General features: G+C 45.7%; 1 protein-coding gene across 2 annotated transcripts in view; it reads left to right on the top strand.

Moving 5' to 3' along the window:
- LOC118092894 (testis-expressed protein 2) overlaps positions 1-16,264 on the top strand; it is a 33,144-nt gene that overhangs the window by 12,749 nt on the left and 4,131 nt on the right. For both annotated transcript variants that reach the window (XM_035131563.2, XM_035131562.2), the window contains exons 2-11: positions 3,702-5,074; positions 6,492-6,692; positions 8,323-8,635; positions 9,877-10,109; positions 11,088-11,234; positions 11,517-11,616; positions 12,347-12,479; positions 13,859-13,996; positions 15,177-15,389; positions 15,745-15,865. In XM_035131563.2, the coding sequence (XP_034987454.2) occupies positions 3,728-5,074; positions 6,492-6,692; positions 8,323-8,635; positions 9,877-10,109; positions 11,088-11,234; positions 11,517-11,616; positions 12,347-12,479; positions 13,859-13,996; positions 15,177-15,389; positions 15,745-15,865 (2,946 nt within the window). In that variant the 5' untranslated portion in view covers positions 3,702-3,727. The remainder of the gene's footprint in view (positions 1-3,701; positions 5,075-6,491; positions 6,693-8,322; positions 8,636-9,876; positions 10,110-11,087; positions 11,235-11,516; positions 11,617-12,346; positions 12,480-13,858; positions 13,997-15,176; positions 15,390-15,744; positions 15,866-16,264) is intronic.

The following is a 16,264-nucleotide window of genomic DNA, read 5'->3' as shown; positions in this document are numbered from 1 at the left end:
GCACCCAAGTGCGTTGCTGTGGGTTATCCCCCCCCCCCGGGCCTAGTGGGGGCCTGGCAGGGGCCTACATAAAACAAAGGCCTGCTGCAGCCTATGATCCATGCGCTTGTCCTCTCCCCACCCCCCCGGGTCTAGTGGGGGCCTAGCAGCCTGGCAGGGGCCTAGGGGTCTGATAATGGCCGCCTTGGTGGTTTCAGTTGCTTGGTTGATGATGTCATTTGGTTTGTGGGTGTGGCTTAGATTTCACAGGCAGGGAGGGGGTGGAGGAGGGTATAACGCCACTTGAGGGTGCTGTTTGACTTGGTGGAAAACCAGGTTTCTACCTGCCCAGATGTGAGATGTCAGGGATTTTTGTCCCCAACAACGCTCGGGGAGTGACCTGGATCGTTGTGTCAAAATTTCAGGACGATCGGTCAAGCGGTTACGGAGAAAAGTTCGGCCGACACTTTCAATATTTTTACATTTTTATATATATAGATATAGATTTTGTGTTTTTATATTTTGATTTCATGTTCTGAGCTGCCTTGAGACCTGCAGGTATAGGGCATTATACAAACTACTACCACTACTACTACTACTACTACTACTACTGATGGGAAAGTGCCCTGGGCAGTGATCCTGGGCATTGCAAAGCCTTTCCCCTTGAAATATCAGAGGGTGAATTGCCCCAGCCTCCACACACACCTCTTTGCTTCTTGGCATCTATCCAGAAGCTCATCCAAGTGACCTTTTAATTGACCATTTCATCCAGCTTTGCTTGTGCAGAGTTTACACAGAGGTTTGACTACATCCGGTCTTTATTAAGCATTCATTCAGGGGGAGGAGGGGTTTGTTGAGAGGTTATACCAGGTAAATTAGGTTTGCACAATTTTTTAATTACAAAATATTGGTATACTGCTATTAATAAAAAAAGTCAGAGCAGTTTACAACAATTGTACATAAAACCATGCAATGAAAATATTCAATATTTAAATATTCAAAAAGTTAAAATCAGAAATCAGCCGGCTACTGTAGAAGGATACATCTTAATTGCCTGCATAGTGGATTATGAAAGTTTTCAGCAGGCCTTTAAAAGTTGAAACAGAAGACACCTGCTGAATCTGCACTGGCAGGGTGTTCCACAGGACTGGGCAGATGACACTAAAGGCTCGATTTCTTGTTGTTGTCAGATGAGCCTCCCTAGTTCGGGGAGTGATCAGAGATGCTCCTGCAGATTATCTCAGTGATCCAGCTGACTGAGATATAAGGCTTCGGGTGGTCACTGATGTACCCCAGACCTATGTTGTTCAGGGCTTTGCAAATTAAGACAAGGACTCTTAACCTGGCTCAGTAGTAGATGGGCAGCCAGGGTCAGCCAGATGCCACTGCATTCTGCATCAGCTGCAGCTTCTGAACTAGGTCCAAGGGCAGCCCCAAGTAGAGAGCATTGTGGTGAGGTTAAGTGTAATCATACGGTAATTCAAGTGCGTTAAAGTACTCAGTTATAAAGTTATATAAAAAAAGAAAAGAATAGAGCTTTCTGCAATTTAGAAAAATGACAAGGAAATGCAGTAGAAAGCCTGGGATGGGTAGGAGGGTGCCTTAATGGGAAGACATATAAACACCTCATAGGCCAATCCAGATGAATGCTCTATACCAGGCACCGCCAAACTTCAGCCCTCCAGATGTTTTGGACTACAATTCCCATCATCCCTGACCACTGGTCCTGTTAGCTAAGGATCATGGGAGTTGTAGGCAAAAACATCTGGAGGGCCGCAGTTTGGGGATGCCTGCTCTATACTGTATATCTGTCATCTGGGGGAACCCTATCAATTTATGCACCAAGTTAACCAATTTATGTGCAAAAAAGGAAAACCAAGATGAGATCTATAGAAACTTAATTTTAAAAAAAATCAATGGAAGCAGAGATTCCAAGGACAGTGATTTTTGCACTCAGGAAACATTCAGTGTTTATTCTAATGTAGAATCTCAAATATACATACACACAACCCTCGTAATACTCCTAAAGGTCAGAACACCAGCATCCCTGACCTATTATTATTTTTTAAACAACTTTTTACCAATAGAACTCTCAGCAGAGAATCTCCCTTGCAGCACAACCTATTTTTAATTCACTGCTTTCTAAAATTCCCCAAGGGATTTAAGATTAATATGACAATGCATGAGTCACTCTTGCTGAAAGCTAAAGTCAGTTAAAAATACAAGTTTACAAAGCTAAAAATAATAATTTGAAAAATCTGAAAACCCAATGACAACCCAGAACACAGCTTGGTAAACTGTGGTTCCCTTAGGTTATTTAAAAATGGGAATAAATGTTCCCAGTCAAATGCTGGCAGTAATAGTTGATATTACTATGAAAATCAGTGGTCCCAAAAGACAGAGAGTTGAAACTATGTCATAATCAGAGTAACCCTATTGAAATAAATGGGCATAACTGACTTAAATCTATTACTTTCAGGGAATCTTCCCTGACTATGCCTAATGGAGTCAAGGCTAAAATTTTATTTTGATATCTGGCTTCTTTTTCTTCTTATTATGCATTGATTAAATAATACAGATGGGGAAGGAAAGGAAAAAAGACCACTGAATAGTGTCTGAATTGCAATCACATCTTTCTCTTCTGTTGAATTTTAAATTCCTATTATTTCAAAAATGAGGAAGATTGTGGAGATCCACTTTACAGGAAGATCTATACCCCCTTCCACTCTGAGAGAGTTGGTGAGGAAGTTTGGGATTTCCTACAGATAATGCTTAGAACCATTTCACCATATTACAATTCCCAGCGTTCTTAGGCAGAAACAATGGCCGTGAAAATTATGCAAAACGGAGCTAAGAATGTAGTCTAGACAATGGTTTTTATTTATTTAAAAGAATCTCTCAACTGCTTTTCATTTCAAGACAATATCTCAAAGTGGTTTAAAGCAAGGAAATAACGCAGCAATAAAATCAGTGAAAAACTCCTTAAAACTTAGCAACATGATCCAGAGGCATGTTGGAGATGCCTGGTCAGAGATGCATTTTCATTAGACAACAAAAGTGTTCCACCACTATTGCCTGCTGTATCACCTATGCGAGGGCACTTCAAGGACAGGGCAGCCTTTGCAAAACGCTGCTCTCCAGCTATTTTGGACTACAACTACAGTCGTACCTTGGAAGTCGAACGGAATCCGTTCCGGAAGTCCATTCAACTTCCCAAATGTTCGGAAACCAAAGAGTGGCTTCTGATTGGCTGCAGGAAGCTCCTGCAGCCAATCAGAAACTGCATAAGCACCATCGGACGTCCGGCTTCCAAAAATAGTTCCAAACCGGAACAGTCACTTCCAGGTTTGTGGCGTTCGGGAACCAAAACATTCAAAAACTAACCTGTTTGAAAACCAGAGTACGACTGTATGCGGCTGATGGGAGTTGTAGTCCAAAATAACTGGAGGGCTTTACACAACTGAGGAGGCTAGGAGGGCCTCCTTAGGAAATCTTGATGATGGAATGAGTCTAGCTGTGGAGAAATGTGCCTTCAGGCTACCTTGACTGAGTTTTTTCAGGCTTTGTATGCCCACAAGCATAGGGGCTGACAATACCATACAGTATGGAACTGAATAATGCCTTACATGATGAGATTATTTGGGGCTGGAGATATTTTTCTATTTCATGAGGCTTAATCTCGAGGTTCGCATGTCTCTGAATGTCTCCCGTCACTTTTGCAGGCTCAGTGTCGGGGAGGATGTGAAAGATGGCTGACCACTCTCAAATCACTTTTGGTCATTTGACTGCAAAGTTTTCTTCGCAACCGTACCCTCAGCAGGGAGGCGAACCTGCTAGTTCCCAACAGTTAGCCAACCACCTTGCTGCTCCCAGCAAAGAAGATGACTGGGAAGGCGTAGATGGAAATGAACTGATCTTTGCCTTAGATGATGAGGAAGATGCAACTCCTGACTCACCCGACCACTTTTCTATGTGTGAAGATTTTGGGAAAGAGGATGAACATCAGGAAGAGTCCACATTCCACATGCCATCCCTTCTGCCGTCTCCTCCTGAACTGGATTTCTTGCCTGCCCTCCCCATTTCCAGTTCACCCAGTTTATCACCCCAGAGATCAACAGGCCTTGTAAACCCTCAAGGCCCCAAGCCATTAATCAACTTAGTGAAATCCCTCTCAACTGAAATTGAGCCCCGGGATGCCTCTTCCCTCAAGCCCCAACCTTTGCTGAGCTTGGTCAAATCCATTTCAACCGAGATTTCCCGCCTGGAGCCGGAGGTGACGCAGTCAAAGTCAGACTCCAAGCTCAATGTTCATCGATGGCGGCAGATCACCCATCCCAAGGGCAAAAATGGGGATTCTAGGACGGCTCCCTCCTCCCCCAACATTTCCCCCTCAGAGAGCAAAAGCAGCTTCTTCAAGGCTCAGGAAGCCAAATTTGAGGACACAAAAAGGCGGTTTTCAGAGGCCATGCATGAACCCCTTAGCAGACTCAGCAAAATCATGGGGGATGAGAATAATGTTTCACCAAAACACAGACCCTCACTTTCTGGCAACCATGCCCACGATTCCCCTTCTAGCCACAGCAAGGAGACCATTTTGGAAGACAAAGAGAGCCCCACCCAGGAGACCAATCTGTATGGTGCTGTTCCAGGACAGCCATCTGGGAGGAGTCAAGTGGAGGACTATTGTCCCAATGAACAGAAATTGGGTCCCTCCTTGAACAGCCAGTATGACATCTGCTCCTATGGAGATGTCATCCAAGTGGTGGAGGTTGCTGCGGACAAAAGCAGTGGCACGGAGGAAGTGCGGATGCTTCCACCTCTAGACATCCCCCGCCCCACCAAGCCTTGTAGCAGAGTGCCATGCAAAGCCCTTGCCTGCGTCGCCATCTTGGCCTATCACTATTTTGTGCTGCCGCTGCCTCCTTACATCTCAGGCCTCTGCCTTGGCTTGGCATGTGGGTTCATGCTGGGCTTCCTCATTATTCTTCTGATGATGCCAAAGCGTTCCTTGTCTCCACGGAAAAGGCGGACACCTCTAGACCAGCTGCCATCAGAGACGCTGAATCAGCAGCCCCAGGAACCCAACATCCTTAAGGTAGGAGATAGGAATGTTGGAAGTTGGCCATTGGTCCCATATAGCCTCATAATGTCTGCATCGACTGGCAGTGGCTTTCCAATCTTTTAGCCAGGGGAACTCTCAGTCCTACTTGGGGATTGAACCCGGGACTATCTGCATGCAAAGTACATGCTCTGCCTCTGAACTACAGCCCACCCCCAACAAATTGCCCAGTGGAACCAATCTGAGGCAGAATGCTGAAACAAAAATCCTGTCACTGTCATTTGTTTCCAGACATCTCAATTGATATTTTTTAAAAATATTACGAAATTACAGTATACATACCGTAGCTAGCTGCACTGGGCAGGGCAGGTTGACATTTTGACAACAACCTAAGATTCTGGGGGGGTTCCCCATTCCTGGTCTACAGGACTGTCCATGGCCCTCCAGGGTCTCGGGGCATTTTTATCACCTGCCACCTGCTCCTTTCTTTATCTAAAGATGCCACGGTTTAATCCCAGGACCTCCTTCAGTATTCAAAATATTTTCTGCTAAATTGTGAGCCTTCCCCTGTATGCATGCACTACCTAAAGCCAAAAGAAGTATGGTTCCCAAACCCCATTCCAAAACTACCGTATTTCAGTCAGATGCAAGCACATTCATGCAGACTTAACATATTAATTTTTTTAATTGCTTAAAAGCCATTCTGGCGAGTAAGTTGCTGCTGCTGCTGCTACTCCTCATTATTATTAATAGTAGTATGGTAGTACTTTTATCTATGGGGGATTTATTGGGTTGTTTTTATTCTGATTATATATGTTATCTTTTCTGTAACGTGCCCTGAGGCCTCCAGGTATAGGGCGGTATATAAACTCTAATAATAATAATAATAATAATAATAATAATAATAATAATAATACAGTGGTACCTCTACTTACGAATTTAATGCGTTCCGAACGCACATTCGTAAGTCGAAAAAAATGTAAGTCGAATCCCATAGGAATGCATTGGGAGGAAAAAAATTCGTAAGTCGAAGCAACCCTATCTAAGAATTCGTAAGTAGAAAAAAACCTATCTAAACCGCATCCAAGATGGCGGACGGAGCTCCATTCGTAAGTAGAAACATTCGTAAGTAGAGTTATTCATAAGTTGAGGTACCACTGTAATAATAATAATATTCTAATTACCGTACTGTAATTGTTGCAATAATTTTAAGAAGGCAGCCCTAAGGGGGAAAAACCCACAATTTTATACCAGGAGTTTCCAACGTGGTGCCCTCCAGCTGTTGTTGGACTCCAACTCCCACCAGCCCCAGCCAGCAAGACCAATGGTCAGGGATGATGGGAGGTGGAGTTCATCCAAAAACATCTGGCAGGCCTCACGTTTGCTACCGCTGTTTTATACTGTGTGGACTGGCTACTTCTCCCACTCTTTAAACAGAGTTGTTTCTTGCCAGGGGTGGATGAATGAAATGTATTTCTACGATCCGGAGATCTACCACCCGTCGCTTACCCACTCTGTGTTTGTGACCTTGGAAGACACCAGCATGACGCTCTCCTACCCCAAGAGCAACATCCCCCGGCGAGCCACCTTTGAGGAAGAGGACTTCAAGGTGACTTTGGTTAGTCACCGCCATTATGAAATGATTGGTGCAAAGGTGAGACACAGATGGGCAAGGAGTTGAAACTACCGGGGGTGGGGGGGTGGGCTAGCTCACAATAGTGGGCTAGCAAACAGCAGGGGTGGAAGGAAGACTAGGAGCAGGTGCTTGGTACCTGTTGAGTAGCATGCTGTTTGCGTTTCATACAAACAAGGCAAAGGCCAAAGTAGAAAACATGAAGAGGAGCCTGCTGGATCAGGCCAATGGCCCAACTAGTTCAGCATCTTGTTCTGACAGTCGACGACCAGATGCCTGTGAGGAAAATAGGCAAGCAGGACCTAAGCATAAGAGCATTCTCTCTTCCTGTGGTTTCCAGCAACGGGCATTCAGATTTGCTCCAGCACTGCCAGCCTGTTCATGCCAGTTGTTAGCTTCAGGATTACTGTAAAATTTCACCGATGCATTTGATTGCTGTTTCATTATTTATTGTTATATTGTTGTTGGTTGTGAACAGCTTGGGTACCCTCTGGAGCAGGGGTCAGCAAACTTTTTCAGCAGGGGGCCGGTCCACTGTCCCTCAGACCTTGTGGGGGGCCGGACTATATTTTGAAGGAAAAAAAATGAACGAATTCCTATGTCCCACAAATAACCCAGAGATACATTTTAAATAAAAGTGCACATTCTACTCATGTAAAAACACCAGGTAGGCCCCACAAATAACCCAAAGATGCATTTTAAATAAAAGGACACATTCTACTGATGTAAAAACATGCTGATTCCTGGACTGTCCGCGGGCCGGATTTAGAAGGTGATTGGGCCATATCTGGCCCCCGGGCCTTAGTTTGGGGACCCCTGCTCTGGAGTAAAAGCCAAAAATAAATAATAATATGAATATATATATTTTTAAAAAAATATTTGTTGTTAGTTTTCAGTTACAATAATGCCAATCATTCAAAAGCCAACTTATACAATTTAGGTGCCCCCCCCCCCGCATGCTAGAATTGATGGTTTGATGATTTACTATATTTCCGAGTTCCAAAATCTTATAAATTTCCATTACTCTCCAGTCAGAATAACAAACCCTTACACCGCAACTGCAATTTTAATAACTTCCATTCGCATTAACACATTAAATGATTTATAGTTCTACAGGTGAAGCATTCAAACTCTCTCTTTTGTTCTTCTTGTGTGTGGCAATTATTCTGCCCATGGTGTTTCTTCCTGTCCTTGTAGTATATTATGTCTATCTTTTGTCAGTCGTTGCTGTTTTCCATCATGCCTTGGGCGGAGCTACTGTTCCATTGTTGTTTCAAAAGTTCTCCATGAAATAATATTAGGAATAAAATGGTAGTCATCGAATTGTAGAGTTGGAAGAGTCCCAAAGGGTCATCTAGTTCAACTGCCTGCAATGCAGGAATATAAAAACAGTTGATCCCCTAGCCTAGGACATTGGGAGCCAATGTCATGTCTTCCATATCCTACACAGCTCCCACCATTCATGACCATAGGTTGTGTTGGCCGGGGCTGATGGGAATTTTAGTCCAGAACATTCGGAGGGCACTGTATTGGCTACCTCTGCCTGAAGCGATATCAGTGTAGCTTGGTACTACTGCAGCATATACTGAACAATTGCTAGTATGATGATTTGCCGTCTCCTGGGGGTTTACACCTTCCCTTGGTGCTCTAGGTCTTCCTCTTCCCACCTGGGCTGGCTCGCAAGAGGATGTGGAACAAGAAATACCCCATCTGCATTCTCCTCCCAGAGCAAGATGACTTGAGTAGCAAAGGCTCCAGTGAGCATGACTTGGAGCACTCAAGAGAGAAGGCTGTGAAGAGAAGGCTGTCACCAGTCCAAGAGACCCCTCCAACGCATCCAGCTGAGCCCCAGGAAAGGACTCTTTACCTCTTTGGCAGAACAGGGAGAGACAAGGAGGAATGGTTCCAGCATCTTGCAAGGGCCTCCCGGGCAGAATGCTGTGAGCCGCGTAACGCCGTCACAGGTGAGCTCCAACATACCCTCCAACATTTCTCTGATGAAAATATGGACGTCCTAAGGAAAAGTGGGGCATTCTGAGATCAAATCCGAAACTGGGACAGTTTCTGTAAATCTGGGGCTGTCCCTGGGAAATAGGGACACTTGGAGGGTCTGCTCCAATCACACACAGAAATGTACTTGGCACAAGCTTTTCTCTCAGAGATTCATTTTAACTTGGGTGTTTTAGGGGGGAAACTCCTGAGATACTGTTCACAAAACCAGTGAGTCCTGCTAGCTGTGTCTGGGAAGATGTTGCCTCATCTGAGAAGGGCTTTCAGGGCTTGACCCTCCAGTGGCTCCACCCCATACCTGCCAAGTCCCGGACTGCAGAATCTGAGACCGGCAGCCGCGTGACACCAGAAGTTGCGTAGACGCACCTTCCAGTGTCGCTTTGCCCATCTATGGGCACCAAAAATGGCCGCCGATGACACCGGAAGTCGCGTCTACGCACTTCGGGACATGCGTAGACGCGACTTTCGAAGCCGGCCCCGGCCATTTTCGGTGCCCATAGATAGGCAAATCAGGAAAAAAAATGGCCGTCGGCAGGAAAATATAAGGGAGAATAACAGGAGACGAAGAGATACCGGGGACTGCCGGGAAACGTTATGAAAAAACGGGGGTTTCCCGGGGAAAACAGGGTACTTGGCAGCTATGCTTCACCCCTCTGGAAAGGCTGATTGTGGCATTTAAAGGGCCTGCGGAATAGTCAATGGTTCCTGCAAGGAGGCAGAGCAGGAGAGGCTGCTAGGAAATCATTTTCAGACATTGTGGGAGAGTCATGTCCTACGGCTGGTGCAGTGTAGAAGGGCTATTCCTCAGGTGGAGTGACAGGTGCATCCTCCTCCGGCCAGCACTGGGTTCCTGAAGCAGGAGATATTACACCCTAGTCCCCATATCCTCAATTTTTGCTTCTTCCAATTCCTTCTGCTTTTGCCAGCCATGGGAAGGGACAAACTGTAGTGCAAGCGCTAAAGCCGGGAGAGGAAGGAGAGTATGAGCAGTGGAAATGCTTCAGCGTTCCCTTTGGCATTGGAAATTGATCAGATATTGCCCACAGACTCATAAGGCTACCTTCTAATTCATAAGGACAAGACATTTGCCAAGAAACAGAAGATAAAGATTTTCAGAAATCTGAGGCTGAAACCATGTTTCCTGCTTTAACCGAAAGCACCAAGGCTCTAATCTCCCCTGCTTTCTCTTGGCCAGGTTTAAACCAGCTCAGCCCAACAGGAAAGGGGACATGCAGCAGTGGCAGCAGTAGAGGCAGCACTGACGACCTCCTATCTCTCATCAAGCCCAAGGACCTGGTTGTTAATGTCCGGGAGAAGCTCCTTTTGGATTACAACATGTACATGTCCCGAATAGTCCCAACAGGGACATGTTCCAGCCCACCCGAGAGCCCCTCCCACAGTACGGCAGGCAGCCCAACACCCAAAAAGGTGAGAAAACCACTGAGATTACCAGGTAATCCAGAAAGAGGGAAATGCTTTCAATATCATCCCCCAAGGGGAGGGGAGGCAAAGGGCTTAAACCAGGCACCCCCAAACTTCGGCCCTCCAGATGTTTTGGACTGCAATTCCCATCATCCCTGACCACTGGTCCTGTTAGCTAGGGATCATGGGAGTTGTAGGCCAAAAACATCTGGAGGGCCGGAGTTTGGGGATGCCTGGGTTAAACACTCCCTCCTGTGAGTCACTCGTCCCCAAAACTGCTTGTTTAAAAAGAAATAAAAGGAGGTCTAGTTCAGGGGTCCCCAAACTAAGGGCCGGGGGCCAGAAGTTTCAAAAAGAATGGGAAAAATTCATAATTTATAGGAAAGACTACTGTAAGATTTAGTAAAAGTAAGACCAAGGAGAAAACAAAATGGGGAAAAAAAAAAAAGGAAAATCGGTAAATGGCCATTACAAAATGCAACAAGAGGGTATGTAACCAGGACGTAAATATACAGTTAAGAATAAAATGGATAAGGGTATCTGGTAAAACATATAGGGACGAAAATAATCGGATGGAAATAAAACCATAAGAGAGAGAGGGGGAGGTCAAATGGGGGAAGACGAGGTGAAGAAGGAAATGTGGATCAGGAAGGAAAATATTGCAATCTGAGAAATAAACCCAGGTTGACGATTTGTATAAAATGATAACTTTATTTGAGGTATGTAAGCTGTAAAGGGATACCTGTGGATTACTTTTCTTTTTGGGTATGGTATTGCTCTCTCTTCCTTTTTAGGTGATTTGTTATTGTATATAAAATTAATAAAAAAATATATGAAAAAAAAAACAATCTATTGTCAAAATCGTTTTACAACAATAAACCATGTTATAAAACTTACAGGTGTTTAGAATGTTTTGCTCTTGGGTGATCCTATACAGAATTTAAGAGACATTGTAGTACTGCGACTCCTTTCCCTTCTTTTCAGTTCTTTGGGGATACGAATGTCACGAGTGACACACACACGGCTTGGGCCAATGCGGTGCTTGGGAGAATGTTTTGGGACTTCCTACGGGAAAAATTTTGGGCAGACCTCGTTTCAAACAAGATTCAGAAGAAACTAGGCAGAATCAAGGTAAGGAAATTGGCCCATTTTCTCTTTGCCTCTGTTTCTGTGTCCAAAGCTGATGCTTTACCACTGAGCTGTGGACCTTCCCTTTAGGAACCTAGGACTCTTTCTCATACTGAGTGAGACCCATCTAGCCCAGTATTGTCTACACAGACTAGCAGCAGCTCCCCAAGTTTTCAAGGTGGGGTTGGCCCCATATGCTGGCGTTTCACTGGAAAGTAGTCTTTTGTTTCTGCCTTTCTTTGACTAGTTTGTTGTTTCTCCTTCCTCTCTTTTGGTCCAACTCAGCTGCCGTACTTCATGAACGAGCTCACGCTCACTGAACTGGACATGGGGACTTCCATCCCACAAATCCTCAGCACGTCAAGCCCGACCATTGATAACCGAGGTGAGCTGTAGCAGCATGCAGGGGGGAAACAGATTTGCACTGCCTCCCTCTAGTGGTGGGGCTGTATATGTTTCCCCGCAAAGGAGGTGTTTCCCCAAATATGAATGACAAAAAGACAAAGTCACAGGAACATAATACCTGTTTCACATTTGTGAGAAATCAATCTTTTAGTGTGGCGGCATCTACATACTGAAACTCTCTGTCTATTGACATCAGGCAAGTGTCGTCGCCATGCTCTTTTCGGCATCTTCTAAAACCTTGCTTTCTTTAGACAAGCTTACCCAGACATATAGAATATTGATGCATGTTTTAATCTGGTATTAGGTGATTGCCGATTTTATATCGCTTTAAAGAGTTGTTTTTACTTTTTTAAGAAACTGATGATTTTATTGTTTTATTCTCTTTGCAAATCGCTTTGTGGGTTTTCCTTTACAGTCGAGCAATGTATAAATGTTATGAAATAAAAAGATTAAATAAATAATCAGGAACCTAAATGACAATGAATTTAAATATGTAAGCAACTATGCATGTATGTGAGTATATGTGTGTACAAAATATATAGCCACTATATATGAAACAAGGAAGTTCTCCAAACAATGCTTAAGATTGGGGGGGGGGGGAATAGGAAACTGAGAGAAACCCACATTGACAGAAGGGCTCCTCCCTTCTCAACAGCCATGCACATCTCCATTTGGCAGTGGCCACCTCTGTCCTCTTCTCCACTCTGCAGGGCTTTGGGTGGACATGGAAGTGACCTACAGTGGATCCCTGCAGATGACCCTGGAAACGAAGATGAACTTGTACAAACTAGGCAAAGAAGCCCTGGGAGAGGAGAGTGGAAAGGCAGACGATGGCAGGGAAGGGTGAGGCCAGCCCACCAACCCAGCACCAGTCCGAAGAGTGTTAGCTCCCCGTTCTCAACAAATCTGGCCTTTAATTACAAGAGCCTGGAAAATTGTGATATGCCGTAATAGCCTCTTAGGAAAAGTTAAGATTAGACGACTCCACTAATGGGGGCAAAGGATCTATTTACAGGCCTGGCGAGCCAAGCGAAGGTTACATTTCAACCAGATAAAAGCAGGCCAGGGGATGGCTGGAATGAGAAGCGACTTGTGCTCTGAGAGATTGTGCTGAACCATCTGTTTGATGGGATCATCAACCATCTGTCCTCATCTGCCACAACAGGAGGCAGGACAGCTGGAGAATTATTGGTTCTAGGAAAGGGTCCATCGTTTAATCAAAGTGGAGATCTGATTTTACAGGGTGGTGAGGACTGTATGCTTAGGTTCTCTGGTATGTATTTGGCATTAGTAACTTTGGGTGAGTAAATAGCTGGAAGAAAGAGAGATGGGGGCTTGAGAGATATTACCTAATGGCATTAGCACCTACAGGCTTTTATTTTATTTTTGCCTTTTTGTGGTTTGGCAAATGTTTGTATAAAATAACACATTTTTGCACCAAATAGGGTTGCCAGACTCAATAGTGGACAGGACTTCTGTGCCTTTAATTGCCCTGCTCTCTTTTGAGTCTGGAAACCTTAAAGAGAAACCAGCAGACTCTTTGTTTAATTTCCAAGCAAAGGCACAAAAGTCCTGTCCACTATTGAGCCTGGCAACTCTAGCACCAAATGCACCTTTTCCTTCTCTGGTTAGTAAAAGGAGTTCAGTTTCAAGGTGCTAAGAATAAGAACAGGAGCTGGAAATCATTAAGCAGGGCTGGTGCTTTCATTAGATGGAGTGAGGCAGCTGCCACAGGCAGTTGAATTTGGCTGTGACGTACCTCATGATTGTATCTTTATAACATGGGACAAACAAGGCGATACAAGCAATTTCCGCACCCATTTCTCTCTCCAGCAGCTAATGCAGAAAGCAGAAGCACAATGGACCTGAGAAAATGAACCTAGGAGGATGGTAGGAAGAAAGCCAGGTGTTCCCTTGCTCAGACTCAGTGGCCAAGGGTGTTTTGCTAGGCGGGAATGCTACTCCACAGACAGAGGTGCTGGTTGACTTGAAAGCTCCCCAGCCGCTTCCTCCCGGCTGCTGAGAAACTCCCTTCTGGACTTCATCCTCTTATGTAGGTCGCAGTCACCAGGATGCACCTTCTTAATCCCCGGGGGAAAGGAATTAAATAAATAGCACAGACAGTCCCTGATGCACAGAGCATTGCGCAAGGGCAGACCTCCCTTGGCCCTTGCAAATGGCTTAGGTTGCTTAGGGTCCTCTCTCTTTCTCTCCCCTTGCAGTGTGAAGCCCCGCTTAGTCCTTCTGGCTGACAGTGATGCAGAGTCCTCCAGCGCTGGGTCCTCTGACGAGGAAGACATCCCCAACATGGAGCCCTCAGGGGTCCCAGGAGAAAGGGGTACCCCTCCTGGGGCTGAAGGGTAAAACCAACTAGAGACAGCGCAGAACAACCCTCGACAACCTGTTGCCCTCCAGATGCTTTAGACCAGGCATCCCCAGACTTCAGTCCTCCAGACGTTTTGGACTACCGTACAATTCCCATCTTCCCCAACCACTGGTCCTGTTAGCTAGGGATCATGGGAGTTGTAGGCCAAAACATCTGGAGGGCCGCAGTTTGGGGATGCCTGCTTTAGACGACAACTCCCATCAGGCCCAGCCAAGCACAGCCATTTGGGACTACAACTCCCATCAGCCCCTGCAGCTATAGGGCGAAAATGGGGAGGGGAGAGCTATGTACCCCACCCAGGGGTTCCAGCTCCTGGGGCCGAGCCCTTTTGGACCCCTCAAATATTTGGGGGGTAGGGGCTGGGCACCTCCAATGTCCAAAGAAGCGCAGAGGCAAAACCTGGAGCCAAGCGTGGTGTGGCTCCAGCGGCCGGCTCCTTCTCCTCCTCCTGCCATGGAGGAGGAGGAGGGTTGAAGCAGCCTCCTGGCAGTGGTGCCACCAGGAGGAGGTGAAGGAGAAGCCACCTGCCATTGAAGCTGCGTGGCTGCCACACACACCCAGCTCCTCCCGATATCCTGACATCGCGCACATCAATGTTATGACGCAACGTCAGTGCCACGCATGATGCCACACATGCGGCATCCCCCCCCCATCGCCCTCGCAAGCTGGTGCCTCTGACCCCACCTTGAGCTCCTTGGAAGAAATGCAGGATATTAATGTCATAAGCCAGGCACGTCCAACAGGTAGATCGTGATCTACCAGTAGATCACTGGACGTCTGTGGTAGATCACTGGCTCCCCCCAAAGAAGCTCAACAGCATTGGCTCCTCTAAAAAAAACCTCAGCAACCTTGACCTGAACCCCTAAAAAACAGGCCTTCCTTCCCCCCAAAAGAAGCTCAACAACTTTGACCTGAACCCCCCAAAATGGGGTAGATCACTGCCAGTTTTTAACTCTCTGAGTAGATCACAGTCTCTTGGGAGTTGGCCACCCCTGTCATAAGCAAATAAACTCAAATCTGCACTGACCAAATTGCCACTTTCAGCAACTTTGGGGTCACATACTCAATGTTCCTTGACTTGGGCATATGTCCCCTGCCCAAGTCTCTTCTATGTTTCGTGGGCCAAGGCTGACCCTGACTTTGTTTTCTCTCAGCCACGTCAGCGGAAACAGCACCAGCCGGAAGATCCTGCGCTTTGTGGACAAGATTGCCAAGTCCAAGTACTTCCAGAAGGCCACCGAGAACGAGTTTATTAAGAAGAAGATAGAGGAGGTCTCCAACACCCCCTTGCTCTTGACGGTGGAGGTCCAAGAGCTGACAGGCACGCTGGCTGTGAATATCCCACCGCCCCCAACTGACCGAATCTGGTAGGAAGCTAGAAGGCAGAGAGGGGAACAAGCCTCAAAGGGTTTGGTGGGGCCTGTACTGTGTGACCAGACTGGGGCAAAGGGAAGGCAAATGAGAAACCCTTGTCCATCTAGCTCAGCAGGGCAGGCTCTCAAACAACGGCAGTCCGGGTAGCCCAGAGAAGTCCACAAGATGGTATTGCAGAAACTGAGCTGCATATATTCCAGGCTACTTTAGTGCTTCATTTCTTGGCAAAAAAAATAAAAAAACCACTGGTGGGGCAGGGGCATGCAAGAATGTAAGGATGGGCTCATTGCAATGGTTGCAGAGGGAAAGGGAGAGTCTACACGAGTCTTTTCTGCCTCCCTGCTCCAGGTACAGCTTCCGGACTCCACCACAGCTGGATCTGAAGGTCCGCCCAAAACTGGGGGAACGAGAGGTCACCTTCATCCATGTCACAGAATGGATCGAGAAGAAGCTTCAGCATGAATTCCAGGTACCTGTTTCCAGATATAGGCCAGGTTCCTGAAATAGGCCAGCTGGGCTCAAAGCAAGGAATGGAGTCTAATAACTTAAGTCATTCGTTACCACAAGATTTGGTTATACAGGTGAAGCTCAGAAAATTAGAATATCGTCAAAAAGTGCATTCATTTCAGTAATGCAACTTATTATTTTTTCTTTTTCTTTTAATTTTTACAAATGCTTTCTTTTGGAAATTCCACAGTAATAAAACAAATAGTTACAAAAATAAACATCGCTATTACATTTCATTAATTACATTCCATTTATAATTGACCAGCCTAACGACAAATAATTACAATTACAACAAATAAAGGCTTGACATATCTTGCTTTGCATGTCATCCATCTATCTCATATATTGGTTTCACCTTTTA

This window comes from Zootoca vivipara, chromosome 14 (assembly GCF_963506605.1).
Source record: "Zootoca vivipara chromosome 14, rZooViv1.1, whole genome shotgun sequence".
In the NCBI taxonomy this organism is placed as follows: Eukaryota; Metazoa; Chordata; class Lepidosauria; order Squamata; family Lacertidae; genus Zootoca; species Zootoca vivipara.
The sequence above is the reverse complement of the archived record's forward strand: the minus strand, read 5'-3'. Positions and strand labels throughout refer to the sequence as shown.